Here is a 27,909-nt window from a genome sequence, read left to right on the forward strand (position 1 = left end):
CCTCAGCAGAGGAAGTAACCTCAGCAGAGGAAGTAACCTCAGCAGAGGAAGTAACCTCAGCAGAGGAAGTAACCTCAGCAGAGGAAGTAACCTCACTAGAAGAGATAGGTTCAGCAGAGGATGTAACCTGAGCAGAAGTTGTAGGTTCAGCAGAGGAAGTAGGTTCAGCAGAGGATGTAACCTCAGCAGAAGTTGTAGGTTCAGCAGAAGATGTAACTTCAGCAGAGGAAGTAGGTCCAGCAGAAGAAGTAACCTCACTGGAAGAGATAGGTTCAGCAGAGGATGCAACCTGAGCAGAAGTTGCAGGTTCAGCAGAGGATGCAACCTGAGCAGAAGAAGCAGATTCAGCGGGACTAGAAACTTGAGTGGAAGTAGCAGTAGAGAAAGGTGCAGTAGAAAGACGAGTTTCTGCAGAAGTGGTAGATGTAGTAGAAGTAGTAGAAATGGTAGAAGTGGTAGAAGTTGTGGAAGTGGTGAAAGTGGCGAAAGGCTTTGTAGTAGAGGTAGTAGAGGTAGTAGAGGTAGTCAAAGGCTTGACAGAAGTGGTAGAAGTTGTGGAAGTAGTGGAAGGCTTCGTAGTAGAGGTAGTAGAGGTAGTCAAAGGCTTGACAGAAGTGGTAGAAGTTGTGGAAGTAGAGGTGGACATTGGTATAGCAGTGTAAATACCGTCTTTAGATAAGGCGCTAGAAATGGCTGGTCTCAGCCTGGTAGAGTACCATGGAACACCGGTAATCATTCTAGTGACTTCGTCTCCTGAAATACCGGTCAACATAGTAGTGAAATCACCACCAGCAAAAACAGCCTGGGCAATTTCGGGTGGGTATGTTTCAGTCTTATGTGAATTTTGGAAAGCATAATATTGAAGTAGATGGGCCTTAATATCGGAAACATAAACAGCCAGTTCAATCAAATTAACTCTTTCGTCATACGGAGATAAAGTGGTGGTCGCAGTAATAGCGGCGGCACCCGTCGCTAGTGCAACGGCTATAGCTGCTGTACTTATCTTAACCATTACTTATTTTGGGGTATACTTGCTTTCTTTGCGGATTTAAGTAGAGCTTGATTATTTTGTGAGCATACTGATAATAACAACTGATCCAAGCTATTTTATACCTATCAACTGCACTCAAATTCGTTTATACGCATAGGAACCTCATCTCAGCATTATTGCCAATCTTTTCTATTATCCTGTTCCTGAACGATGATCTTTAACAGATCTCGTATAGATCTGGGAATCTTTACAGGCACGTCTTGTATTGTTTTGTCATCTGTCAAACAAATGCGCAGGGTACAAAAAGCTTCTCTGTAGAAAACCGCGAATAGAAGGCACATCCATCGAACTTTTCCCCGTGCCTGTACATACTTTTTTTGCTAAGCGACATGACAACAAGAAAGTTAATTTCAAGCGTCGTTCAGTGAACATAAATAATACCGTATGCGCTAAACGGTTGTCAAAAGGGAAGGCTCTCCTACCCTAGCTTGTAAGCTGAACACTGCTGAAAAATTTACTGCTTGTGTCAAACATGCAAAGGGCACCCGTACGCTACGAACACAGACGAGCGCGTGAGAGTGAGAAAACCTAATCTGTGGTGAGAAAAACGGTTAACGCCTATCCGTTTTCTTCTTGGTCTCTCCAAAAAATTCTATATCAGGAAATCAAATCTTGTTAACTTTATATCTCCTCATTCTATGTGGTTTGCCGTTTGGACGTCCTGGTAACCAAAGGCCATCCCGCACATGAAAATTAATGTGGTGGTGTGTGTCCACACGACTATCTCTACCTTGGTTGAGAAAGAAAAATAACCCATACAATTTCGTAGGCATGGACGTTCTCTTTCGACGCTAACGTGTTGTTTCGAATTAGGATAATGGTTCTTTGCGCATAAAGCAGAGGGCTATATTTAGCTCATGAAGCGATGAACTCTGCATCTATACGAATGCAAAAGCAAACTTTGGCACGCTGCTTGAATATAGTAATCGTTGATTATTAAAATTAGTTCATGCCAAACAGTCTTACTGTAAGGCTCTCATGACAGTAATAATTCAACATTCTTTTCTTCATAAGCTGAACTATTTCTCTACCATCACTTCGTTATTCTCTATGATCTTGCATAACTTTGAAGAAGTACCGGATCACTTTTCTTGCGGATCAAATTGGAGACTCCAAAGGTGAAGAACTGACTAGTATTACATTTTATATTAGCCATTTTTAGTGGTACGCGATTACTTATCGAGATCGGCAGTCTGCAAAATATAAAGACCTGATGATATACGCATAGGTGGGCTGGGGAGATTATATGTGATCAGGAAATAAGTAAATTGAAGTTAGTTGCTACTCAGCATACCTGGCAATTCATGTACTCTGGCTGCACTTCTATCGTTAATTAACGCGAATCAATAGATGATATGGGGACTAAAAAAAAGAGAAAAAAAGTGATTTTAGCACCTACTCCTGACAAAAACAGGCAATTAGTTCGAAGGACGGAATATATCCCACAACTATTCTAAAGTGCCAACTGATTGAAATGTGTCAAGTACTGGAACAAGTTCTTTTCGCAGGGAGAGACAATCCCATAATGAAGTCGCCATAAAGCCCCAAAACCTAGTAATGCTACTGAAACGATTCGCCAAAGAAAGAGAGGAAGCCACGAAAAGCGTCCTAGAATTGGGTTGTCATCTTTTTTCAGGAGATTTTTGATGTCATAATATGATCACACACAATTGAAGACTGAGCATTACGGAGTACCAGCAAAACATTTCTGATGGCGTAGGATAACAAATTAGTTGTGTAGACTTATATTTTGGCATTCGGTATATTTACTATCTTCGCTGAGTTTAAAGGATGGGTCCTATATACAAACAACCATGTTTTTGGTTAGCGCATTTCGATTTTCTTGCAAAAGCAAAACAATCAACGTTTTAGGCAAATCGTCAGTAATTGCATGAATACAACCGCTAACGATTGGGCAATGGTAATAGTGTCTTCTCCAAATTTGAAAGAGGTAGATGCACAAAACTGTTACAAAGAGCATTATGCCGTGCATTATAACATCGAGTCAAACGCTCCTTTAAGTGTGCAACATATGGGGATAACTCTGCATTTACGGTTCACCTGCTGATCGCTGGAGTCAAAGGTTTCAACTAATGTCTGCTTTCGATTGTGCCAAGTAACACTTATTCGTTCAAAAGCGAATTTGCAAATATGTATATGAGATAGACTCACCTGATTCCGCTTGTGTTTAATCTTTTATCACTGGCACCCGTATTAGGTACCTAATTCTATAAAACATCAGAGTCACTCTCTAATATTGATTCTATGAAAAGCCGTCTTTGTCATTTCACACAAGCATTCAACTACTCGCTTCAGTTGCCTTTTCTACTTGTTCCTACTTGACGTTGCTCTGACAACGAAACGATACCAGCACGTAACGCACAATAAAGGTATCATGAGCAGGTACGAGTACTCAAAAAAAAACAGAGACGCCTGTGCTTAAGCGGTTGTAAGAGAATGGGAGCAAGTCTCCAAGAACAGAGTGAATATATCCAATTCATTAAAACAACGAGAAATGTATTAGAGAAGCCACCCTCTACGAAGTTTCAAAGGATATTTTATCGCTCCTATATTGCACTGTATATAGTTAAGTTAAAGCGATGAATTTCTGGTAGCCATTTTTGGTGTCCAACTAAGTTTATGGAATTTAACCGTCAGACATTGTATGGGGATATAGTAAATTTAAAGGACTATTGTGCGTATACTACCATATTCTTTTTCATTTGCGCTTAACTCAAACACTACTCGCAGTGGAAACTCATCGATGTTATCAATACTAAAATATTGTGTCAAGGACGAAAAAGAAAAAAGGACAATTATCGCCTATTAAAAATTGTTACTTTGTGCAGTTTCTAAGGTTAGACATGTTTAATAGAATACTAGCTGAGCTTGGAACATAGTAAGCCAGCTTGTTATCAACTCTTTGAACAAAAAAAAAAAATGAAAAGAAAAAGGAAAATAGAAGTATGGGCGTGGTTTCGTGGTAAAGAGGCTACTACCAAACATGCCATCAATGACCGAAAGAATCAGTTACTCGTGGTGACAAGATGCTATGTTTTATTATCGCGTTACACTAGGCCATTAACAGTGAAGTAACAACATAAGAGGGGCCCTTGCAATCGAAAGAGATGTATTCATTCAGCGATTCAAGACACCAGTATCTATTCACAAGCTGGCTCTATTTGATAAGGGTCTAGTGCTTTTATCAAAGGTCATCATTTCACGTTCCCATACCGTGTAAATACACGTTCGAAAAAGACGAGCCATCGATAGAACAGATCTTTCAATTTCTAAGCCTCAAATAATAGAGATAAGATGAACATATTCTAGGAATTATCGAAGTCGTTGTTTAACTGCTTACCTGGAACTAATACGAGCCCGATTGCTTGCACATTGCGTTCCTAAAAAAATAGTAGGCCAATCAGTTTAGTTTCGACTTGAAGAAACGCATTAAAAAAAACCCTGAAATCGGAAATGATAACTTGGCAATCCGTAAGCCCTTAAGTGAACATTTATGACGGATCTCCGATTTTTTTTGCACCGTATTTCAATTCGCAATCTATAACCGACTCAAGAGTGCACCTTTGCAGTATCTACCACCTACCGCTGCATCAGTGAATACTGGGGAAGCGTTCTCACAAATCACCTGGCAAATACCCGAGGAAATATTATTTGCTGATAAGATGCTAGGACCCTCCTCTGCAAAGCTGTTTCCCGCGTTCGATAAGGGTCCGTCGCGCAGTCTGAGATAGTACAAAATTTAGCAGGCGGATAACAGGCAATTTTGTGATAAGGTGGGCTATCAGTTCGAGAGAACTGAGGAACGCTATCGCATAATAACGTCATGGTAAGACAGTACCGTTCGTCCGAGGAGGCGGCTAATCAATTCCGTTTTATTGAATAGGTTGATGCATTGCGTAAAGAATTACATGTATATAAATGAAGCAAAGAAATATCAAAACAGGAAATTATGAGGGCAGTATCTACTGAATAACCAGAAATAAAAGAAGACAAGAAAAGAGTAACAGAGAGAACAATTCAACATGTCAGGGGGTGCGAGCACGAATTCAAATGCTTCCATAGACGAAAAAAACCTAAACATCACTTCGGAAGCTGAAATTAAAAACGAAGATGTATATGCGGAACCTGTCCTAAGTACAGTCTTATCACCTAACGGTAAAGTTGTTTACATCAGTGACAAGGTAGATGAGGCTATGAAATTGGCCGACGAAGCCAAGGAAATTGAGGTTACGCCAGAAGAAGACAGAAAACTACGCTGGAAAATCGATTATTGTATGTTTCCTTTAATGTGTATACTGTATGCCGTCCAGTTCATGGACAAAATTTCCACAAGTTCGGCTGCGGTTATGGGATTAAGAACTGACTTAAAAATGCATGGTGACCAATACTCCTGGGTCACTTCCGCCTTTTATTTTGGTTATTTATTCATGAATCTAGGTCCGGTACAGTTAATTTTCCAAAAAAGTAAACATATGTCCAAGATGCTTGCAATTTTCATCATTGTGTGGGGATTACTCTTGGCCTTGCATGCTGTTCCATCGGTTAAGTACTCATCTTTTATCGCATTGAGGGTGCTTTTAGGCTGTGCAGAAAGTGTTGTCACACCCTGCTTCACCATCATCACTGCTCAATATTGGAAAACAGAGGAACAGTTCACAAGAATCTCAATTTGGTTTGGTATGAATGGTCTTGGGTCCATTCTGATCAACGCGATTGCGTACGGTGTCTATATTCATCAAGAATCCTATGCTATCAAGGGCTGGAGGGCTTTGTTTGTTATCACCGGTGTAATTACAATTTTCGTTGGGGCCTTGATATTTCTCTGGATTCCTGATGATCCATCAAAGGCAAGATTTTTATCAAAGAGAGAAAAATTGATGGTTGTCCAGAGAATTAGATCCAACCAACAAGGGTTTGGTAATCACGAAATCAAAAAGTACCAAATTGTCGAAGCTTTGAAAGATGTCAGGACTTGGTTATATTTCCTTTTCACTGTGAGTTCTAATATTCCTAATGGTGGTATTTCGAGTTTTATGAGTATTCTACTGAACAGCGATTTCGGGTACTCATCAAAGGATACCTTATTAATGGGACTGCCTACTGGTGCTGTTGAACTAGTTGGGTGCCCGCTTTTTGGTATTCTGGCCGTATACGCAGCTAATAAGAAAATACCATTTTGGAAGTACAAATTGGCTTGGGCCATCTTTGCTGCTGTCTTAGCATTGATTGCTAGCTGTATGCTAGGTTTTGCAACCTCTTCAAAAAAGGCAAGACTGGCTGGTGCCTACTTATGGTATATCTCCCCTGTTTCGTTTATTTGTGTCCTTTCCAATATTAGTGCTAACTCTTCAGGCTACAGTAAAAAATGGACTGTATCTTCAATAAATTTGGCTGCATATGCTGCTGCCAACCTTGCTGGCCCACAAACATTTATTGCGAAACAGGCCCCCAAGTACCATGGTGCCAAGGTTGCCATGGTCGTTTGCTATGCCGTTATGATCGTGCTTTTATCTGCATTACTCTTGATCAATATGAGAGAGAATAAGAGACGTGACAAGATAGCTGCTGAAAGAGGTTACCCCGAAGAGACAGCAAATTTGGAATTTTCTGACTTGACGGATTTTGAAAATCCAAACTTTAGGTACACTCTATAAAGTCTCATTTCGAGACAATTCTTTTTCAATAAATACACTGTAATATCAAATTTCTTTAATCAATTTAGAATCTTCGAGGGATAGAAATGGTGTATGAACTAAAAACGAAAGAGGGAGTATAGGTACGCGTTATAGCATGCGGTGTGTGGATGTTCTAACCTTCAGAATAGTCAAAACGTTCAGCCGTACCGTAATGGTTCATCACCTGGGCGGCTAAGAGGGCAACATTTCCTTCGTCTTAACAATTTACTACAACAAGATAATACAACTGTCAAGGAGCGACAGAAGACGTTACGAGAACTGAACGTGATAAACAGAATATAGTAACGTGCGGGTCGTCATAGTGAGCTTAGTCTGAAGCGCCTCCTTGCTGTGGGATGTACTACCGAATATCTTGTATCGATATTTCTGCTTACCAAAAAGGCCCACTAAAAAACTCTTCATTCAAATTTCCACGTTGAATCAAGTAACAAGGACTTCTCACATGTTTAAAGGTTGAGGATAGGCCAAGGTCAGCAACATAATGTCAGGATACGTGGCAGTTATATCTTGGCCTCATAGAAGAGTTTGTCTTTTCTGTTACCCTAAAAAGCTTTCAATGACATGATGTTTTGGTCAATTGATACAACCATTGGGGAGTATAAATTTTTTTATCATCTTGTCAAGAAACGTGGAAGTTGTGTCATGACAAATAGAGCATTGCGCTTTTATGCAGTTTCGAAAATGCTTTGGCCTGTGTACCAATCCCTCACACTGTGGGACACTTTGTTAGGAGCCACTCTTGAAGTAATGACGATCCGAAATGTCTTCAGGGAGTTTTAAGTTTAAAATTACTACTGAATCATAGTCTTTGTATCGTGGTTATTCGCTTAATGCTTTGAGTACAGAGTAAAAAAACAAATTTGGTTCTGCCCAGGCAGAAGTTCACGTTTTGTTCTTTTTTTTTTCAAAAAGGAAACGAAAGACTATTCAAAGCTATTATCAAACATATGATCCTGTTCTGTCTCTTCAAGAAAGAACTCTTTAGTATTGTATACATTCTCGCCAGTTTTGATCGTATCGAAAGGGGCACGTCATTTCTCACTCTCGTTTCACGCGAATAACGTGAATTTCGAAAATCTATTTTAAATAACATGCTTTACGAGTCTCGGCTTCAGAATGCCAAGCCCCTGACTATCCCCATGTCTAATACTCGTGCATTCGTTTAACGTCGTGCCACATTCGCGTCCTTAAAAGATTGTTAACTTTCTAAGGTGCAAGAATAGATGCGAGAATGTTGTCTCACATCAAATCACTCACAAGTATAAAAACCCGGAATAATTCGTAACAGAGAAAAGCATCTACCCATATGACCACCAAACAAAATGATTTTAGCCGACTCAATACTTTTCTCAACTTTATGCGCTTTCGCTGTCTCGACACCTTTGTCGAAAAGAGACTCCTGTACATTAACGGGTTCTTCTTTGTCCTCGCTGTCAACTGTAAAAAAATGTAGCAGTATCATCATTAAGGATTTGACTGTTCCAGCTGGGGAAACATTAGATTTAACCGGTTTGATAAGTGGCACTACTGTTACGTTTGAAGGCACAACTACATTTGGATACGAAGAATGGGCTGGTCCATTGATTTCGATCTCAGGGTCCAAAATTAGCGTTGTTGGTGCTTCCGGACATGTTATCGATGGCCAAGGTGCAAAATGGTGGGATGGTAAAGGCGATAGCGGTAAAGTGAAGCCAAAATTTGTGAAATTAGGCTTGACCGGAACCTCGAAAGTTACTGGCTTGAATATCAAGAACGCTCCACACCAAGTTTTCAGTGTCAATTCATGTTCTGATTTAACAATCAGTAGTGTAACTGTTGACATCAGAGATGGTGATTCTGCAGGTGGCCATAACACAGATGCGTTTGACGTGGGTAGCTCTACTAATGTTTTAATTCAGGGATGTACCGTCTATAACCAAGACGACTGTATTGCCGTAAATTCCGGTACAACCATCAAATTCCTCAACAATAATTGCTACAATGGCCATGGTATTTCTATAGGTTCTGTTGGTGGCCGTTCAGATAATGTCGTCAATGGATTTTGGGCAGAAAACAATAATGTTATTGACTCTGATAATGGGTTGAGAATTAAAACTGTTGAAGGTGCAACAGGCTCAGTTAAAAACGTCAACTTTATTAGTAACAAAATTAGCGGCATAAAGGATTACGGTATTGTTATTGAAGGTGATTACCTGAATGGCAAGACAACCGGAACGGTCACTGGTGGAGTTCCTATTTCTGGTTTGGTGATGAAGGACAATACAGGGAGTGTAGCCAGCTCAGCCAAACGTGTTAAGATTTTGGTTGAGAATGCTTCCGATTGGGAGTGGTCTGGGAATTCAATCACCGGTGGTTCCTCCTTTTCTGGCTGTTCTGGGATCCCATCTGGCTCAGGTGCATCATGTTAGCTGCTTCGCACATGCAACTCCATGTACGTCTCTTTTTAACATTCCATCATAAAGTGGAACAAAGATAGTAAGAAAATTGTCTTTCATTTAGTCTTTTTATAGTCAACTCTTTTCATAGAAGTAAGCCTAGTAATCCATTAAATGTCCCAATACGTCTGTCTTGGAGGACCCATGGTAGACATGTTTCTCTTGCATGGGAAGTAGCTAGATTTTGAAAATAGCCCAAGAGAAAACTGCTATAAATCCTAGAAGCCACCTTAGTCAAGGAGGACCGGCAAAAAAGCTCGCGATTCTGGCTAATCTGTTAATAAGACACAGCGTCTTGCAACAGCTTCGAATAAATTTGGACCATCCTCAGCTGTCGCTGTTTCTGTACATGTTAACAGCGGTAAGCATCCAATTGCTACAACATTAGAACCATTATTAGGACTTTTCATAACATCGTGATTGGCCATAGTGGTGAGTTCCTAAACCATACTATTGTTTCTAAAGCAGTGACGATCACGTGTTAAGTTAAACTAGAAGGCTACTTTCATATCAATGAAGGACAGAATATAGGATTCTACCGTTGTAAGCCAAACCCGCAAAGTCATTAATTTTCAAGGTAACCGCCAAATAAGTGGAGTAGTAGCATTGGCAATTTCTTGCTATACGAAGTTTGATTTAAAGTTAACAAAATTCATGACAACTAATGCTAAATAAAAGGCTCTTTATAAGTTAATAAGTATTATAATCGTAAAAAAAAGCCAGATACTTGAACTTACCAGAACAAAAACACTTTCGTCACCTATTATTCTTGTTCAGTGACTTGAGATAGAAAATATTTAAATTGGTTAGAATCACAAGGGGAATCACAACCACAAAGGTTCTCCACAACCGCAGAGGTTCTAATATAATCTGCTACAAATAAATCTCTTTAAAACAGGTATACTTCAGCCCCAACCAGGAGCGTACAATAGAAATCAATCCTTCTTACTGGCGTGTCTATGAACTCAAATAAGGTAATAGCCGCGACAGGGTCTGGGTGGTTAAGCTTTTATCACAAAAATGAGCCTATTAGTCTGCTTTCAGCTTTTACCCTGTAGCTTTTAATTAGACTTTGAAAACCTCTTCTATTCAAGGAGGTTACTCTTTGAATGGTCTTTGAATGTCTAAATTCTGCAAAGAACTTGCCAGAGTAGGGTTATGACACAACCTTATAATCATACAATCTACATTTTTTTTTACATGTGCTCGGTTTCTCAAGAGATGACTTTACTCAGAGAAGATATTGACTATGTAGTCGATTTAATCTAACGCAGCTGTTGCATAAATAGAATCTTTTAGGTGACTAGTAATCATATAAATGCAAAAACGGCAACTTTTAACAGATTTGCAGCAGGCATGTGAGTAGTCAAACTTGCGTGACTTTAAAACAGAAGGCAAATGATGTCCGCGTGTGCCAGAATTATCGTGGCTATCGATGTTTCATGTATTGGAAAACAGTCATCATCCCTAGATTTTGTAAAGTTGAAGCGAGTTTTCTAGTCTGAAAACAACCATTCGAGCCGTCTGTTCCTAACAGAAGCGCAAACGCATAATCAAGTCGAATCCAATAGTTTTAGTTCAAACCTTATAATGGTGAATGACGTGATAGAGTCATTGGCTACATATAAAAACTGCCGTAATAACGGAACATGATACGAGATTTCTCTTACTTGAAAAATCAACCAACCAATCACAAATCTCAATCAATACAGTGAACACTAAATCGCTTCACGTTTATGAACCGTACGAAATTGATGGTCAGAAATACATTAATATGGCAAAAAAAGAAGATCTTGGAGTGTGAGAACCTGGTTTAACGCAGGATACATTCACAGCCGCAGATGAAACTAACTACAATGACATCATAGAAAAGCTGGAGAAATATGGAGTTTGCGTAATCAAAAACTTCATAGAACCATCCAAGTGCGATAAAATATTGAATTAAATTGATCCGCATTACTATAGGCACAAGTCGTGGCAGGGGCCACTATTTCCGAAGGAAACAACGGTTGTAACAAGATCATTATTATACCCTCCTTCCATCTTGAAGAACATTGTGAGCGACCGTATGTTCTGTGACATGGGAGAAAACTTTCTGAATGAACAGAATTATTTATTGGCTGGAAACGTGATCAAAAAATGCTCTAGCGATTTTCAACTGAACTCCAGCATTATCTAGAGGGCTGGTCCTGGTGCCGGTGACCAGGGATACTTGCGGGAAGATCATACCCATCACACAATTCATCCAGCATGTGAGATAAACTAAAATGTCAAAGAAACATTAATAAAGGTTAGGGCGGCTTTCACGGTGATGAATAAAGAAAACGAGTCTACTCGAATGATTATTAATTCACACTTGTGGGGTCCTCAAGATTCTTGTGGGACTTTCGAAAAGAAGATGGAATATCATGCGAATGCTGCTAAAAGTGATGCGGTTATATTCTTGGACAGCCTCTATCATGCAGCCAGTGCAAATCATGATATAGAAGATAGAATCGATGGGTAATTCTTTATGTCAAAGGGCTATTTTAAACCAGAGGAGCATCTTTACTTGAGAACAGATTTGAATCTGTTCATAGTTGCCTTTGGAGACATTAAAGTTACTGGAGTTGACAATCAGTGAGCCATACTGTGAGCACATAGATTATAGGAGCTCAGGACAGCTTGTAAACCCCAGTTTGTCGAGTTTGTTTGAAGACGATATTGAGAAGGGTTACTATGGTGGGATATTCAAAGCAAGATACGATAAGAGGCAGTGAAGAATCAGTACTACCGTTTCTTCAATAGATGCCTTCTCCGTGCCCCCAAATCTTCCTGAAAGTTATAGGATATAATCCTTCACTTGCTATTTTTAGCAATGTACATTTGGCTACTTCTATATAGAGAGGAAATCAAGTATTCCCAGGTAGTATTTATTGTATCCGGCTGCCCCTATGAAAATGTGCAAAGATTTTGAGGAGTTTTATGATCACAAAAGTGCTAGGAGTCCGCCTATACATTCTGCTGTCTAGCAATGCTAATATGAACAAATGAGATTTAAGACAGAAATAAGCCCCTTACGGCGTCATCATAGCAGCGGGATTGTTTATCATCATATGAAAAAATAAGAGGTGATAAAACGTATCCAAAGTTAGTAACAATACAGCTGTATCGGTAGAAATTATTCTATCACTTTCATTTGATCAATATATGTTGAGCGCGACTTCGGCATCTCTAGAGCGTAATTAAATTGCTTCTTTTTGACTTGTTGCACCGGGATTTATTATGAATTCGAGAAGACTGAAAAATTAAAGTGTTCAAACCCTATGTTCACTAACAACTAACTAAATCTATATATTGGTCATCTTAGAGATTACAGTACCTAGAGTACTCGAGATATTTCAAAATATTCATGACACCTGAGACAACTAACCAGATCATATCGATATATCAGAAGATTTTCTCACGCCATGCCCGTTTTGATTGAGCACCTTATTTATACTTCCTGTTTACTAAAAAATACCTTAAACTCTCACAAATGAATTATTTGAAATATTGAACCACATCGCAATCAATACAATATCAAAAGTACACATCTCTTCACAAGGTTTCTCTAGCACGTATAATACGGCTTGGTTGTAAAGGGAATACACTGCAAAATTTTTCTAAAAATGCTTTTTTCATAGTCTTTTAGTTGCGGTTTAGATCTCGGTATTGCCAAGTACTTCAACAGATCCACCACTGCCCTACTCTTTACCGATGGTGAAGGAACCTCAATACTGAAACATTGGTTCTGCTGAGAGAATAAAATAAAAAATTGAGTAGTATTGGGAAAATACTACTCCAAGACTATTACATCTGTATGCCTGTTATCGCATAGATCAAAAGAGTGGAGTAATTTGAAAAGTACAGAAAGTGGAAATTGAATTTTTCAAATCATTGAGTTATTTTTTTAGAACTAGTTAAGAGTGCTGATGGGACAATTGTAACAACATTTTTCCCACAAACCTTCCGATTCATCATATTGCGGGGAATATTATGATATTGTAAGGCAAAGGGGCTACGTTTAGATAGGTACCAGATTCTGTTTTAAACGACGCTACTAATCTCTTTTATTAGATGAATTACCATCAAAGGATCGTGGGGTATCACTCAACATACACCGTCTGCTATTCATTTCATTCAATGCACCCTAGCTCCCTACTCCCAACAATGGTAAACCCCTACGAACCCTGACAAGGCGGATCGGAGACGAATAATTCTGAAACATACTCCAGAGCTCCGAACTGACCCTTTTTGAACTCAACACAAAAATTAACCGCAGTTAAAGCTGATAATGATTATGTGTTTGTTAGGATATCAAAGATCTTGTGCTTAGACATTCTCGTTAAGGTTTTAGTTGGGACCCCTTAGACCCTTCCCGGAATACGACAGTCCATTACTTCGGCCTAGTGTTTTCCGCGACGGGGCAAAATTAAAATGCCTAACATGAAATGCCTTCTCTATACTACATGATGAAATATTATGAACCATAGGATGAAGTAGCTGATGAAGGTTATAAAAATGGAGATAAGATTAATGATAAAATTCAAGCGGTATACAGTTGTTGTTTGTTCCTAGTGAAAAAAAAGTATCAATGTTTCTTTTATATCTTTTTAGCTCTTTCACCGCTGTGAGCGGTGTTCTCGGTTCGTCACCGAGTTACAATGGCCTTGGCCTCACACCTCAAATGGGTTGGGACAATTGGAACACATTTGCCTGCGACGTCAGTGAGCAATTGCTTTTGGATACCGCTGACCGGATTTCTGAAATAGGACTAAAGGATTTGGGTTACACTTATGTTATATTGGATGACTGCTGGTCTAGTGGCAGAACTGCAAATGGTACACTCGTTGCAGACAAGGAAAAGTTTCCCAATGGTATGAGTCATGTGGCTGACCACCTGCATAACAACAATTTTCTCTTTGGCATGTACTCATCTGCTGGTGAGTACACTTGTGCAGGATACCCTGGATCTTTAGGACACGAGGAAGAAGATGCGGAGTTTTTTGCTAGCAATGGTGTTGATTACTTAAAGTACGACAACTGTTACAACAAAGGTCAGTTTGGTGCACCAGAAACTTCCTACAAACGTTACAAGGCTATGTCTGATGCTTTGAACAAAACAGGCAGACCTATTTTTTATTCTTTGTGTAACTGGGGTCAAGATTTGACGTTTTATTGGGGGTCTGATATAGCAAACTCCTGGAGAATGAGTGGGGATATTTATCCTCAGTTTACTCGTCCTGACAGTAGGTGTCCTTGCGATGGTGACCAGTTTGATTGCGCATATGCTGGTTTTCATTGTTCTATCATGAATATTCTAAACAAAGCAGCTCCAATGGGGCAAAATGCGGGAATAGGTGGCTGGAACGATCTGGATAACTTAGAAGTCGGTGTCGGAAACTTGACAGATGATGAAGAGAAAGCGCATTTCTCTATGTGGGCAATGGTTAAGTCTCCACTAGTCATCGGCGCTGATGTGAATCACTTAAAAGCGTCTTCATATTCAATTTACAGTCAAGCTTCCGTAATAGCAATCAACCAGGATCCCAAGGGAGTACCAGCAACAAGAGTTTGGAGACATCAAGTGCCACAAACTGACAAGTATGGTCAAGGTGAAATTCAATTTTGGAGCGGTCCACTTGATAACGGGGATCAAGTTATTGCTCTCTTAAATGGGGGAAACAAACCAAGACCAATGAATACGAACTTGGAAGAAATTTTCTTTGACAGCTACTTAGGTTCCGAGCAATTGTCCTCAAACTGGGATATTTATGACTTATGGGCTAACAGAGTTGACAATGCAACATCGGCTAACATTCTGAATAATAACAGCGTAGGAAATGCTACTATTTACAATGCTACTGCACTATCATACAAGGATGGGTTGGCAAAGAATGATACTAGATTATTCGGTACCAAAATCGGCAGTATTTCTCCAGATGGCTTGCTTAACACAACTGTTCCAGCACACGGAATTGCTTTCTATAGGTTAAGACGCTCTACTTAAGAAGATTTCCATCAACTGTGTAGTTTTTTTCTTCAGATTAGTTTAAAGTGTACATTTTTTATACGTTATGCAAAGCGTTTTGAAATTTTTACCAGCAAGTGACGAGACGACAGTATTTATATCTTTACAGACGCAATCACGGGTAGCGCCGCATGGTTAAGAGTGCCCGAATTTATTAAATCAGTCTTAGTATAATGATGGGTCTAAGTTATAATAGACTATGTTGCAAGTGCCAAAATAACACCTTTTTGAGAAAATTAATTTCCCCTGCGGTTTTTAAACCATAAAGTATCGTTTGAATTGTTAGCAAATCTGGCCTACGTGAGAGTTATCAAACACTATTGGTAGTGTCCGCAAAAAACTTTTCTCTTGTGAATGATGCTCCCCTAACATCATGGTTGCTTGACGTGAAAGTATGATAAAAGAAGACCCCTTAACCTTGTTAAGATATATTCCAATAAATAGCTAGCGCTGATCTCAAAAAAAAAGTAGGATGCATTCACCAGAGAGGGGAACTCGCTACACTGTATTCCTGAAAATAAAAAGCAACATGCATTCGAAAGTTTTATTACATAAAAACAAATAAACTCGAGTAAAACTTTAACCTGGCAAAATGTTAAAGGAAGATTCATTGTAAGCGCTAGAATAACTCAATAGCTCTTCCTTGTTATTTCAGCTTTGGGTTTTTTTTTAAGTTGTGCAACAGACCGATCATATTCAATTTTCATTTATTCATATTTAGCTCGAAAAAATAAAATTAATTTCAGGTGATATTAGTAGTTCAACTGCAATGAAGTCTGTGTTCCAAACCGATGTAAATTTAGTATATATATATATATATATATCTATCAATTACAATACAGTGTGGACAACTTCAAAACACACATGCCCTGGTATGTCCTTGGTTTCTGCTAGTTCCAAAACAACTTGCCTACTGACTCGATGGCGGATTTTTCGTTATGGAATCGCCTTATTTGTTTCTAGCGGTATTTGCCTTGGAAGCTTTGGGGATAACATATAATCTCCACATTTACTATTGCGTCGCCAATATTACGTCAAGAATGTCCTCTAATGTGTGGTTATTGAAATGCTCAAGTCGAGTATATTGAAATTTTAAGTAAAACCGATTCTGGAATGTGTGAAGAAATGTCGAAGGTATTGCCAAGATACAATATAATTAAGACTAGGTAAGGGATACACATATTTTGATCTAAAAACTCCCCTTTTGAAAACATTCACAATGACATAGAAATCGCATTATGTTTCTTCATGTGGCGAAAACAAAATGCGAAGCAAACGCCTCGGTTATGGAAATATACATGCTGTTTAAAAATGGGTCAACCAAAAGAAGGCCACATAACCTAGCTCAAAAAGTTAGTAAGCGTTTTTTTGTGGACTACGTCTCAACATGTATTTTTTCACCTTTTCTTAAAAGAGTGACTAAGAGGATAGCAGTCATTATAATAGGTGAGGATTTGAGCCCTCATGAATATTGCCTTATTTGACTATAAGCAAACAAAAGACTCCTATCTCATAATGGTTGCCATCAAATAATAGGATTTTGTTGACTTTATTTGTATGATAATTTCCAGCCTTCATTTCAGTGTCCCTCATGAAGCTGTTAAGCATCTCGTTTTGTTCATACTTCCAATATAAGCAACCAGAAAGACAGTCATAGCCTAAAGTATGCGCGAATTAAAGCAATATTTCATGGTCATAGCCAAGATTGTCGGAAAAAACTTGCTGCAATTTTTTCAGTCAAGAATGTTAGGCTAGGCCTGCACTATTCTTATTGAAATAATTGCCTTAACTAAACACCTAATCCGCTGAAATATATGAGTTTATTTCAAATTCTGGCCAAAGAAAACTGTTGGCGAATTTCATACCTATATTTTCTTGCAGGCAATAGATCCATGCGATAAAGAGAGTCATCTGAGTTTTAGGTTGCCAGAAAGTGCATTAGCCGAAAAAATTCTGCTGTACTACTACGATCTTTCGGAGAGACGGAGCTCGTCTTGTGCACCCTTATAAAATTTTCACATTTATTAAGAAAAAAACAATGGCTAATGCAGTCAATTGCTGATTTTAATAGACGCAAACGGCATTCAGCCTACTGCGTCTACGCATACGGAGCTGCACGCCCGCATAAGTCGTTTAATAAAGACGTTCTTTGCCCGTGTCCAACCTTTTGTTAGCCTAAACCAAGCTATTTCTCGATGAGCACGGACACCTAAACTTTTTCCTGTCTTTTTTGAATCAACACCTTTATGACGTCGTCAAGATAAAGCGGGCGCTAGCATAGGCAAAACGGCTTTCATCAAGACGAATGTGCCGCAGAAGTAGAAAGTAAGAAAGAGGGCAGGAAAATGGCTAATAATAGAGTGTGATTCAGCTTACAGTGCAATTCAGTATAAGATACGACCTCTCCTTCATAACAGTTCTTTTTCCTGCGGGTACAACAGTATGTTATGCAAGACTACCCTAACATTTGCACCCTGTTTGAAACAGGCACTCAACGAAAACAACCGTTGCACCTAATTTCATAGGACCCTGAAACGAATCAGACTACAGATAGAATAGGATGTCAGGAACATTCCGATATTACCTTAGGCTACCTGCGATTATTCTTAAGAATGATTACACAATATCTGTATCACTGGGTTGATTTTAAGTTTTCAAAAACGGCCAAGCATAGGATAGGCACTTATTCAACGACTGCTTGAGGCTGCTTATTTCGCATCAAATAACTTGACCTAATGACTCTGATGGCCAATGAGGATTATCGGAGCTATTCATCAGTCTTTTCCCTTTTCTTTCTTATTTGTAGATTATTGCCATATAAAACCATAAGAGAAAGTGAGAAGTAGTCAGTAGGACTCTTGGCTCTTTATTTTCGGTCATTAATAATATTTTTGTTACCGCTTGGGTGACCAACAAATATAAACAAGATGATGCTTTTAAGGTCTATTATAACCTTCCTTTTGTTCTTTCAGCTTTCGGTTGCAAAAGCCCCTCCAAGGAAGACTGCTAGATTAAACACTCATGAGAGGAGAGCTATGTATTCATGCTATGTGGGGTTACGTAAAGAACCGTGGGAATTTAATGGTTCCGCTATATGCAAATATGAGCCCGCGATTCAATCAATGCTGTACTGTCTCTACGAGGACACGCATGATAGAGGGTATTCGAATAAAACTCTTGGGAAGGTTTTCGAAGAAATGAGACAGTTTTGCGACACACCAAAATTTTTGAACATGACTGACGCTGAATTTTATGCCTCATTGAATAATGGGACACATTACATTCGGGATCAATTCAAAACAAACATCAATCTAACCTTTCCTATTGTACTAAATTCTACGCTAAGAAAAGGCTATTATGACGCGTATTATGGATTTTACTATAATCTTGATATGCCTCATTATTTTGGAGGAATTATTTGTGCTTACTTCGTGGGAGTTATGCTAGTTGCAGGTTTAATTCGGTTTTTAGATTATACTCCCATAAAAAGAGTGATTTTCAAGCAGAAGCTGATCGATTATGCGAGAGGTTATGTCACGTTACCTACTCTTTGGAAAAAACATGCAGAGCCTTTCTCCTACCTAAAAGTGATTACTGGCTACCTTCCCACTAGATTCGAGACTTTGGTTATTTTGGGATACCTAATACTTCATACCATTTTCATGTCTTACAAATACCAGTATGATCCTTACCACATCATTTTCCCAGCCCATAAAGCAGAAGTGGCCGATTTTGTTGCATTTAGGAGCGGTATACTTTCATTTGCACATTTACCGCTCATTGTCCTATTTGCAGGGAGAAATAACTTTCTACAACTTATTTCGGGTTTAAAATATACTTCGTTTATCACGTTCCACAAGTGGGTTGGAAGAATGATGTTTCTTGATGCCGTGATTCACTCTGCAGCTTTCACCTACTATTTCGTGTTTACTAACCGATGGGAGGCTGCTAGAATAAGAACTTATTGGAAGTTTGGCGTTACTGCCACCTGTTTAGGGGGAATAATAATTTTCTTTTCCTTTGGAGTTTTCAGAAGACACTTTTATGAAAGTTTTCTCCTCCTCCATATCGTACTCTCTGCTCTATTTCTTTATGCCTGTTGGGAACACGTTACAAGTATTGGAAGTATTGAGTGGGTTTATGCTGCAGTAGCAATTTGGGGTGTTGACAGAATTGTACGCATCGTTAGAATTATTCTCTTAGGATTCCCAAAAGCCGACTTGAAATTAGTTGGTTCTGATTTCATTCGTGTGACAGTAACCAAACAAAAAAACCTCTGGAAAGCAAAGCCAGGCCAGTATGTGTTTGTCTCTTTCTTACGTCCGTTGTGTTTTTGGCAGTCGCATCCGTTTACAGTTATGGATTCGTGCGTAAAGGATGGAGAATTGGTTATTATTTTGAAAGCAAAGAAGGGTGTGACAAAACTGGTAAAGAACCACGTCGAGCGTGAAGGTGGAAGAACTTCCATGAGGTTGGCTATCGAAGGTCCATATGGATCCAGGCCCTCTGCCCATCACTTCAACAATGTCTTACTTTTGGCAGGCGGAACAGGTCTCCCCGGTCCGATTGCCCATGCTATTGAGTTAGGAAAGACAACGGCTGCAAGTGGAAAAAATTTTGTACAGCTAGTCATAGCAGTTAGAGGATTTGATATGCTCAACGCGTGTAAGCAGGAACTGATGGCTTTGAAAGATCTGAATGTTCAGGTTGATATTTACAATTCTAAGCAGGATGCAACTCCAGGTGAACTAATCATTTCAAATGTATCCAAAAATGACGAAATAGTGATAGAAAACACTCCTTCTGTTGCCAGTAATTCAGAGAAAGCTCTTTCTGAAAACGAAAATACGGAGCAACCCCTCTCTGTAAGTGACACGTCCAGCGCCGATTTTGAATTTGCCACTTTCCATGCGGGAAGACCTAACGTTGCAGAATTGTTGAAGGAAGCGGTCAGCCATCCTGGTTCACTTGCAGTGGTGTGTTGTGGTCCGCCCGTTTTTGTTGACACTGCTAGAAATGAGACTGCCAAAGCTGTAATCAGAAACCCATCAAGTGTAATCGAATACTCAGAAGAATATCAAGCGTGGTAAATATTCATCTTATGCAAATAGAAATCTCGCACGCATCATGTCTCAAATGTTTCTTCTATATGGAGTGAAAATTGCACGCTTTTAGGGTACATCTAGAGGGCAAAGAATTGAAATTCAAAAAACCAAAATTCGGTTCTATATACTTTTCAATGAGAACTATACGACAGCAATTTATTGTTTACAGACATAACTTAGGACAAAAGCGAATTAATCATTTTTTTTGGTGCAAAATATTACTGCAATTTGGGAATATGAGGTCAGCAAGGTTTATTGAAGTGCCCATGTATACGTTAAGTGTACGGTGTGAATGCAATACATGAATCGATACAAAGCCAAAATTATATCAAAGCATTAAAAGTCAATATAGAAATCTACTTTTAAATCACCAAAGTGATTGAGGGTAATTTGCAATCCAATTGCGCAAATATGTTGTGGGATATTAACATAAGTACACGTCGTCATCCAAAGTAAACGGTATGTCATGCGATGAGAATATACTGCTTCAATAAAGATGCGAATGCTGCATTTCAAAGCGTATTCAATATGACCAGCAATATCATAGTGAGATAAGTAGAGTTGCATTTTTAGTGCTTGTTGAGTATTCAGATGATATCTTGATAAGATCATTAAATTCATCTAAGAAGTTTTTTTAAGTATTTGTGAATTGCGTGATCATAGTTATGTTATGCCTCGTTGGGGCCATATGACGATTTAAGAAGTAATATGCAGTGCTATAAAAATCAAGTGTATAGCGTAGTGTACTAGGATCTAATGTTAAAAGAACAATAACAGTATATCAAAGCATGTGGTTGTTTTACTGTAACATTCATGAAAATCCATTGTATTTGAAAATAGTTTTCTAGACATCAGGTCCTTTTTATAGTCTGTATTCGATTGAAAATAAATACAGACATATAAAAAACGATATGATATTGAAAGTATCATCAAGCTGACATCATGGGTTACAGAAAACAGTTTTAAAGTAGTACGTAAAACGGCCCTTTCTTGTTTTAACAGTACAGTCATCGGAAATTCAAGGGTGGCAGAATGACCTTGTGTGTAGAATTGTAGCATTAAGATATATAGCAGTTATGAAGTCCGGTCGAAATTGTGGAGATAACAATTTCTAGTTCTTCACACTGCTTCAAATTGCTTCTTTCCACACGACCAGTAAAAAGTACCTCTGTCAGAGATTGAAAAAATATTTTCAACACACATTAAGAAAGGCTTGTTTAAATCTCTCACAGGAATATATACTCGTCAGCGGCATCCAGAAGCTTCATATCGGCTTCTACACCAGTTTTCGGTTGAAGACCCCTCAAAGCACAAAGAGCAGAGATTATAATGATAGAGGCGTTATCACTAGTGAATCCACATTCGTTCGGCAGTTCTCTCATTTCAGTTTAGAACAACTCTATTAACTTTGAATTTTCAATAGCATCCACCTTGTTAACGAAAATAACTACATGTTGATTACTAACTTGTCCAGCTACTAGCAGATGCTCTATGGGTTGAAGTGTTTGTCCATGAATAGCAGCCACAACGACAATAGAACCATTCATTTGGGAGCAACCTATAGTTAAATTCTCAATGTAATCTAAATAAATAATTGGCGTGAGAGTAGTTTCTTTTAATAGTCTCTTATTCCGCGTGAACGGTAGAAATGGTAATACCACGGGCTCTTTTTTGGGTTTGCCTTATCAATAGCGTTATAATCTAAGAAATCGATACCGCCTTTTTGCGTTCAAAGTTCAGCAGTTAGAGTTGTTTTCCCTTCCTCAACATGACCAACTGTACCTATATTTAATTGTGGTTTGGAACGATCAAAAGTAGTTGAGGAGATACTTGAGGTTTAAGAGAGTGTCCCGGAGCCCGCAGAAGCGAGCTTCATTGGTGTTCTTGATGGAGAGGATTTAGAAACTGTTCTCGTAAGCAATCTTGAAAATACTTTTCCGGCTCTTCGATTTATCGAGCTACAATAAACAAGAGAGAAAAATATTGAAACTAAGGAACTAAAAAATTTCAATCAAACAGCTCAAACAGCTCAAAAAGCAGAAATAGAAAAACACGTTATGTGTTAACAACAGAAGGGGGAGAAAGTCTTTTAAGTAATCTCAAACTTTTTTCAATAAGTCGTACTTTAAGTAAAATTGAACGGTGGCCAGTTATCTCATTGCCGTCATATACTATCAATCGGTAACATAAGCCATTTAGTCAAACGTAATTATAGTTAAATTATCACCCTGATCGCTTGAGTTACACAACAGGGAAGGAGCAGATAACAAAGAACTCATTTCGAGTGCGCTTGGTATCATTTTTTTATAATAATCGAAAGAATAACGCACCTTAATATCTCACAATTAGTGTGTGTATACAGGCTTTCAAATACATGTATTTTACTTGTTGCATGCACAAATATACTGATATAATACCGTCAGGGCAACTCAGATAGTCACATAACGCTATAGTACAAAAATTATTATTACATTTTTAAAGTTTGGAATAATTACAAATCGAAGCTGTTAAGATGTTTATTGTGAACTTCCAATCCCTTTAAAATATGGAGCCAACAGGAATTCTTCCCTATCCTGTAATAATCTTCGGAGTGTTGTGATCGTTTCTTCGAATTAATATGCAGCAGATTTTGGGTCTAGAACGAGATAAGGCCCCGAAAAAGCAGCAGCGGCTCATTTAAAGCGACTACAAATCCTGAAGATTGAGAACGATCCTAAAAAACACCCGGTTGTAACTGTTGAAACACATCAACACTAAATTAAATTTAGATCATACATCATTATAAAAAATTGTATTTATAGACAGACGAGGGACATTGGAGCGTAGGAAACAATTCTAGCTTCACATCTGTACCTTAAAACGGTACTGGGTCTTTGAGGTGTATAACTTACCACGTTTTAAAAGAACACAATCTCTCCATTCATCATGATTGATTGCATCAACATATCTGCCTTGTTCAACGGCAAATCCTGATCTAGGAGTAAATTTGCCACATAGACTATCACCGGTATAAAAGTGAACAGTTGGTTCTGTTGTTGCAACTTCTAGTGTGAGGCGTGATTCTGGATGATAAGCCTCAAAAACAGGCACCAATTTATTTACGCTCAAAGAGTCGGTGACTTCCAAATCTTTATTTGCATCAACAATAAAACTACAATCATAAACTGGAGCATTATCGCCCAAAGTGGTAGGTTTTGTAGAATCAAATGTAGCAATCTTTCTCTCGATGATCTTACCGGTCGGAATCAATGCTCCTTCGCTGACTTCTAATGACTTGTTCGAACAAAGTTTAACTTCGGTACCACTGATAGACTTGTCGCTTTTAGCCTTGTTCAAGTTGAAGTAGGTGTGGCTGGTCATATTGATAGGAGTAGCCTCTCCACGAACTAGTTGTGCACGGTATTCCATGTCCAAAGTCATTTCGACAACATTCAAGGTGTACTTTATTGTAACTTCCAGATCACCTGGGAATTCATTAGGATTGGATTGTGTATGGTCATCTAACAATGAGAATTCAGCCGTGTAAACATCCTTGGAGGGGTTTTCGACTGGAAGAGCCTTGTATTTTTTAAGGTTGAGGGAACTAATACTGCTGTGATTTGTGTTACCACAGTTGTTAACAGTCAACTGGTGGGGACCATCTTCCAGATGAAAAACACCCTTGGAAATACGATTTGCATAACGGCCAACGATAGCACCCATCATGTTGCCATCGGATAAATAATCCTGAACTTCCGAATATCCTAAAACAACTGATTGATTATTCACTTTTAAGTCAACCAAAGTTGCACCAAGTTTGGCAATGGTGGCTTGGAACCTAGTCGCATCACCAATTGTGATGACTCCGTATTCATTACTATTGTCACTATTTGTCATTATTGTTTATTGCTTATTGTATTCTTTTTATGGATTTCACTCACTGCCCATCATGGAAAATGGTTATTTGAGCTACAGAAAACACAATACATCTTGTATTTATATGTTTGAGAATATTAAATTCACATAAAAGACATTCATCTTCAACCACTTCCGCCCCCACAATCAATTGGTAATCTCAGCGACACGGGGGAGGAAGCTTATTTTGTCATGCCACTCAATGCAGCATGCGCCCAACTGATCTCGGGTTCTATCCTTCTAGTTCTGGTATATATTTGCTCGCCAGCTGTATGTTAATGGGGGGGGGGGAAACTTAGAGTGGGGTAGCATGAAGACGTATGATATACATCGGGCTCCTCCACAGCAATTATAGGAACTTGATTGGATAGTGTCAATAGCAGAAAGCTTAAGCAATGACGTGTTGTTGTGGAATGAACTGCAACAAAAATGGCGGGCTATTTGTTGAGTTATTATGCAAAGTGGTATTTCCCGATGGATTACCGCCAAGGAGAAAAGGCAAGGTGCGGTGGGGTGACGTGGGGCAGCCAATGTGCCTGATCTCGCGCTACCCCACGCGTTATATAAGCGCGTAGGAAAGCCATCTTAAAGGCACACTCTCATAGACCCCTGTGCCTTAGGGGCGATTTGGCTCCAAAAAAATGCATACCGAATTTTTCAAGGCCACTGAGTAACGAGTTACTTAAGGATAAGGCAATATGAAGTATACTCAGGCTGGCTGGCTGTTTACCAGCTTAGCTCTATACATACAGTATTCACAGAACGTTATGGTGGGTACTTCTTGCTCGTTAATAGTGCGGGAAAGTATTTGCTTATTGGGCTACGTAACTTACGCTAATTGACTGAAAAGCACAATTTATCCTCCTATCTCCGGTCTCCAATCTCCGATCTCCGGTCTCTGGCCTCACTCTACGTACATCGCTAGTACTATGACATGAGAAACATAATTGGTTATCCTTCTTGTCATTGTTATATAAAGCTTAGCAAGATAGATTATTGTTTTCTTGAAGGGATCAAATAATTAAAACAGTGATAAAAGATATCATTAAGGATAGTATATCACAAACCGGTAACTCTGCGATTGTTTTAAGGAAAGTTGGCGACATTGTTGTCGAACAAAGACCAATTCCTATCATCGAGGATTCTCATTGTGTCAAGATAGCCATCAAAGCTACTGGAATATGTGGTTCTGATATTCACTACTACAGAAACGGTGGCATTGGAAAATATATATTGAAAGCTCCAATGGTTCTTGGTCATGAATCAAGTGGGCAGGTTGTGGAAATTGGTCATGCTGTCACAAGAGTCAAAGTTGGTGATCGCGTTGCCATTGAGCCTGGTGTTCCTAACCGTTACTCTGATGAGACCAAGGAAGGAAGATATAACCTTTGTCCTCATATGGCTTTTGCTGCTACACCTCCAATTGACGGTACTCTAGTGAAATACTATTTGTCTCCAGAAGATTTTCTCGTAAAGCTTCCTGACGGTGTAAGTTACGAAGAGGGAGCTTGTGTTGAGCCTTTATCGGTTGGCGTGCATGCCAATAAGCTGGCTGGAGTCCACTTTGGAAATAGAGTGGTTGTTTTAGGAGCAGGCCTTGTTGGGTTATTAACTGGCGCAGTCGCACGTGCGTTTGGTGCCAGTGACGTCGTCTTTGTTGATGTGTTTGACAACAGGCTAGACAGGGCAAAAGATTTTGGCACCACTCATACTTTCAATGCATCCAAACTCTCTGCTCAGGAATTGGCAGACGAAGTCAAAGAACTTTTGGGGGGACAAAATGCAGATATTGTCTTTGAGTGTTCCGGAGCAGATGCTTGCATTGACGCTGGTGTCAAAGTCACCAAAGCTGGAGGTATTATGGTTCAAATCGGCATGGGAAAAAACTACACGAGCTTTCCAATTGCCGAAGTTAGTGGTAAAGAGATGAAGTTGATTGGATGCTTCCGTTATTCGTTTGGTGATTACCGCGACGCAGTAAAGTTAGTTGCTTCAGGCAAGGTTAATGTAAAAGCAATGATAACTCACAGATTCAAGTTTGAAGATGCAGGCAAGGCTTATGATTTCAACATTGCTCACGTTGGTGAGGTGGTTAAGACTATAATTACGGGTCCTGCCTGAATGAGAAGTGGGTATGTAATGTAATTTTTTACACTCTTATGAACGCGTGTAATTTTTAATGACTTATCACAGACTTTTTTCTTTTCAGTATTCACTCAGGTACTTGTACAGGCTATTCGTTTTGTTGAGGAGAAGCGATTGTACATAAGCTCGATATTTATGACCTTGATCTAGTATAGATGCCTTCCCCTCCCGAATTGTGTTGTGTTTAACTCTTGTTTCTATATGATATAAGGAATAGCCGTCTCCGAGTCATTACTAGCCTAATTTGGTTACTATTGTCATTCTCATGACTACGTGTGGAAGTGGTTTAGCGCTCAGTACAGGCAGACTGCATTATATGGTGTATTTACTGAAAATTTAACCACCATATTAAGGAGCGGATAGGGTATAAGTATAAGGCAAGGTATGACCTAGTGTGAGGGCAGTGTGTCGGTCAGGTATAGTATACGGCATGCTTTTCGGGAGTGGTTGGTAACGGTTCGAGTTTCCAAATAGCGAAGGGGTTTCTTTCTTGAACATCTTAAGACAGTGCTGTTATTGGTCTAGGTAGTGTGTTCGTTCCGCCAGCTATACAGCAGAATATGGTATACAGAAAACAAACGTTACTCCGGTACAAAAGAATGCACCTTGGAAATTTGAGCGGGGGTAGTGTGATAGCTGAGGCGCTTTTCTTATTTGAAGTTACGAAAAGATTTGTGCTGTCTTTTTCCATACAAGTGCGCAATATTACTTATTACGCTCGAAAAATCTTCTCCGTATATCTCCGTACACATTTTTGTTTAACTCCGTTCCTCATAGTAATCACCCCACCTACCGTATAATCCATACACATATGTTATAGCAACTATTAGAAACAGAAGCGACCCCCCTTGGCGCGACTATATGAGATATACAGTTGACGTCACCAGTTTTGCAACCAATTAATTTCTTTAACTTAAAATCCCGCCTAGGATGCATTTTGAACTTAAACTTAAAACCMAAAAAAAAAAGGKGGGGGTGGGGTATGATTCGCAAAATGCTTGAAATAACGCGGTTGTGGAATCTTGAGCGGCAGGCACACAGGAAAAGCTCCCACTAAAGCGGCGTGAGCAGCTTTGGTGCGTACGAGTGTTGGCAGGCGCGAAGGTTGCCTTGGCTAAACGTTCAAGGACAGTATCATTAGATAATCCTAGGGGCTGAATGCCTAATAACAGCAGGGCAGTCGTTCGAGAAATGAAACAAAAATAGTTCCGCTAATATGTGCAAAAAAATGTGAAAACCTCCCTACGGTCAAAATTTTATCATTCGTGTGGTTTCGCATGAACATCATTGTCGCCTCACCATTATTTATACCCTCAGACAGTTGCTGCTATTCGAGACATATAAAGTGAGAGAGTTAAATTCTACTAACTCTTTTTATGTTTTATGGTCGCTTTTATCGAAAGGTTCATTAAATAGAAAAAGAAAAAGAAAAGAAAAAGAAAACGAAAAAGATGTCTAGCTCCCATTTATCTGCTAGCGGTGTTACAGATAATCGAAATGCTTCCACTGC

The 27,909-nt window shown here is 39.1% G+C and overlaps 6 protein-coding genes across 6 annotated transcripts; 5 read left to right on the forward strand and 1 right to left on the reverse strand.

Annotated features, from left to right (window-relative positions):
• Positions 1 to 5,094: 5,094 nt before the first annotated feature.
• DAL5 (allantoate permease) lies at positions 5,095 to 6,726 on the forward strand (the record flags this gene model as incomplete). The annotated part of the gene is made up of 1 exon (XM_018366243.1): positions 5,095 to 6,726. The coding sequence occupies one exon, from the start codon at positions 5,095 to 5,097 to the stop codon at positions 6,724 to 6,726; it is 1,632 nt and encodes a 543-aa protein (XP_018221449.1).
• Positions 6,727 to 8,090: 1,364 nt separating this feature from the next.
• Positions 8,091 to 9,176, forward strand: PGU1 (endo-polygalacturonase; the record flags this gene model as incomplete). Its single annotated transcript, XM_018366244.1, has 1 exon — positions 8,091 to 9,176. One exon carries the CDS (start codon positions 8,091 to 8,093, stop codon positions 9,174 to 9,176), a length of 1,086 nt encoding a protein of 361 aa, XP_018221450.1.
• Positions 9,177 to 13,818: 4,642 nt separating this feature from the next.
• On the forward strand, positions 13,819 to 15,234 carry DI49_3162 (glycoside hydrolase family 27 protein; the record flags this gene model as incomplete). The annotated part of the gene is made up of 1 exon (XM_018366245.1): positions 13,819 to 15,234. One exon carries the CDS (start codon positions 13,819 to 13,821, stop codon positions 15,232 to 15,234), a length of 1,416 nt encoding a protein of 471 aa, XP_018221451.1.
• Positions 15,235 to 18,182: 2,948 nt separating this feature from the next.
• Positions 18,183 to 20,345, forward strand: DI49_3163 (uncharacterized protein; the record flags this gene model as incomplete). Its single annotated transcript, XM_018366246.1, has 1 exon — positions 18,183 to 20,345. One exon carries the CDS (start codon positions 18,183 to 18,185, stop codon positions 20,343 to 20,345), a length of 2,163 nt encoding a protein of 720 aa, XP_018221452.1.
• A 2,856-nt stretch (positions 20,346 to 23,201) lies between these two features.
• Positions 23,202 to 24,236, reverse strand: DI49_3164 (aldose epimerase family protein; the record flags this gene model as incomplete). Its single annotated transcript, XM_018366247.1, has 1 exon — positions 23,202 to 24,236. One exon carries the CDS (start codon positions 24,234 to 24,236, stop codon positions 23,202 to 23,204), a length of 1,035 nt encoding a protein of 344 aa, XP_018221453.1.
• Positions 24,237 to 25,499: 1,263 nt separating this feature from the next.
• SOR1 (L-iditol 2-dehydrogenase SOR1) lies at positions 25,500 to 26,375 on the forward strand (the record flags this gene model as incomplete). Its single annotated transcript, XM_018366248.1, has 1 exon — positions 25,500 to 26,375. The coding sequence occupies one exon, from the start codon at positions 25,500 to 25,502 to the stop codon at positions 26,373 to 26,375; it is 876 nt and encodes a 291-aa protein (XP_018221454.1).
• Positions 26,376 to 27,909: the final 1,534 nt, after the last annotated feature.

This window comes from Saccharomyces eubayanus, chromosome X, assembly GCF_001298625.1.
Source record: "Saccharomyces eubayanus strain FM1318 chromosome X, whole genome shotgun sequence".
Classification (NCBI taxonomy): domain Eukaryota; kingdom Fungi; phylum Ascomycota; class Saccharomycetes; order Saccharomycetales; family Saccharomycetaceae; genus Saccharomyces; species Saccharomyces eubayanus.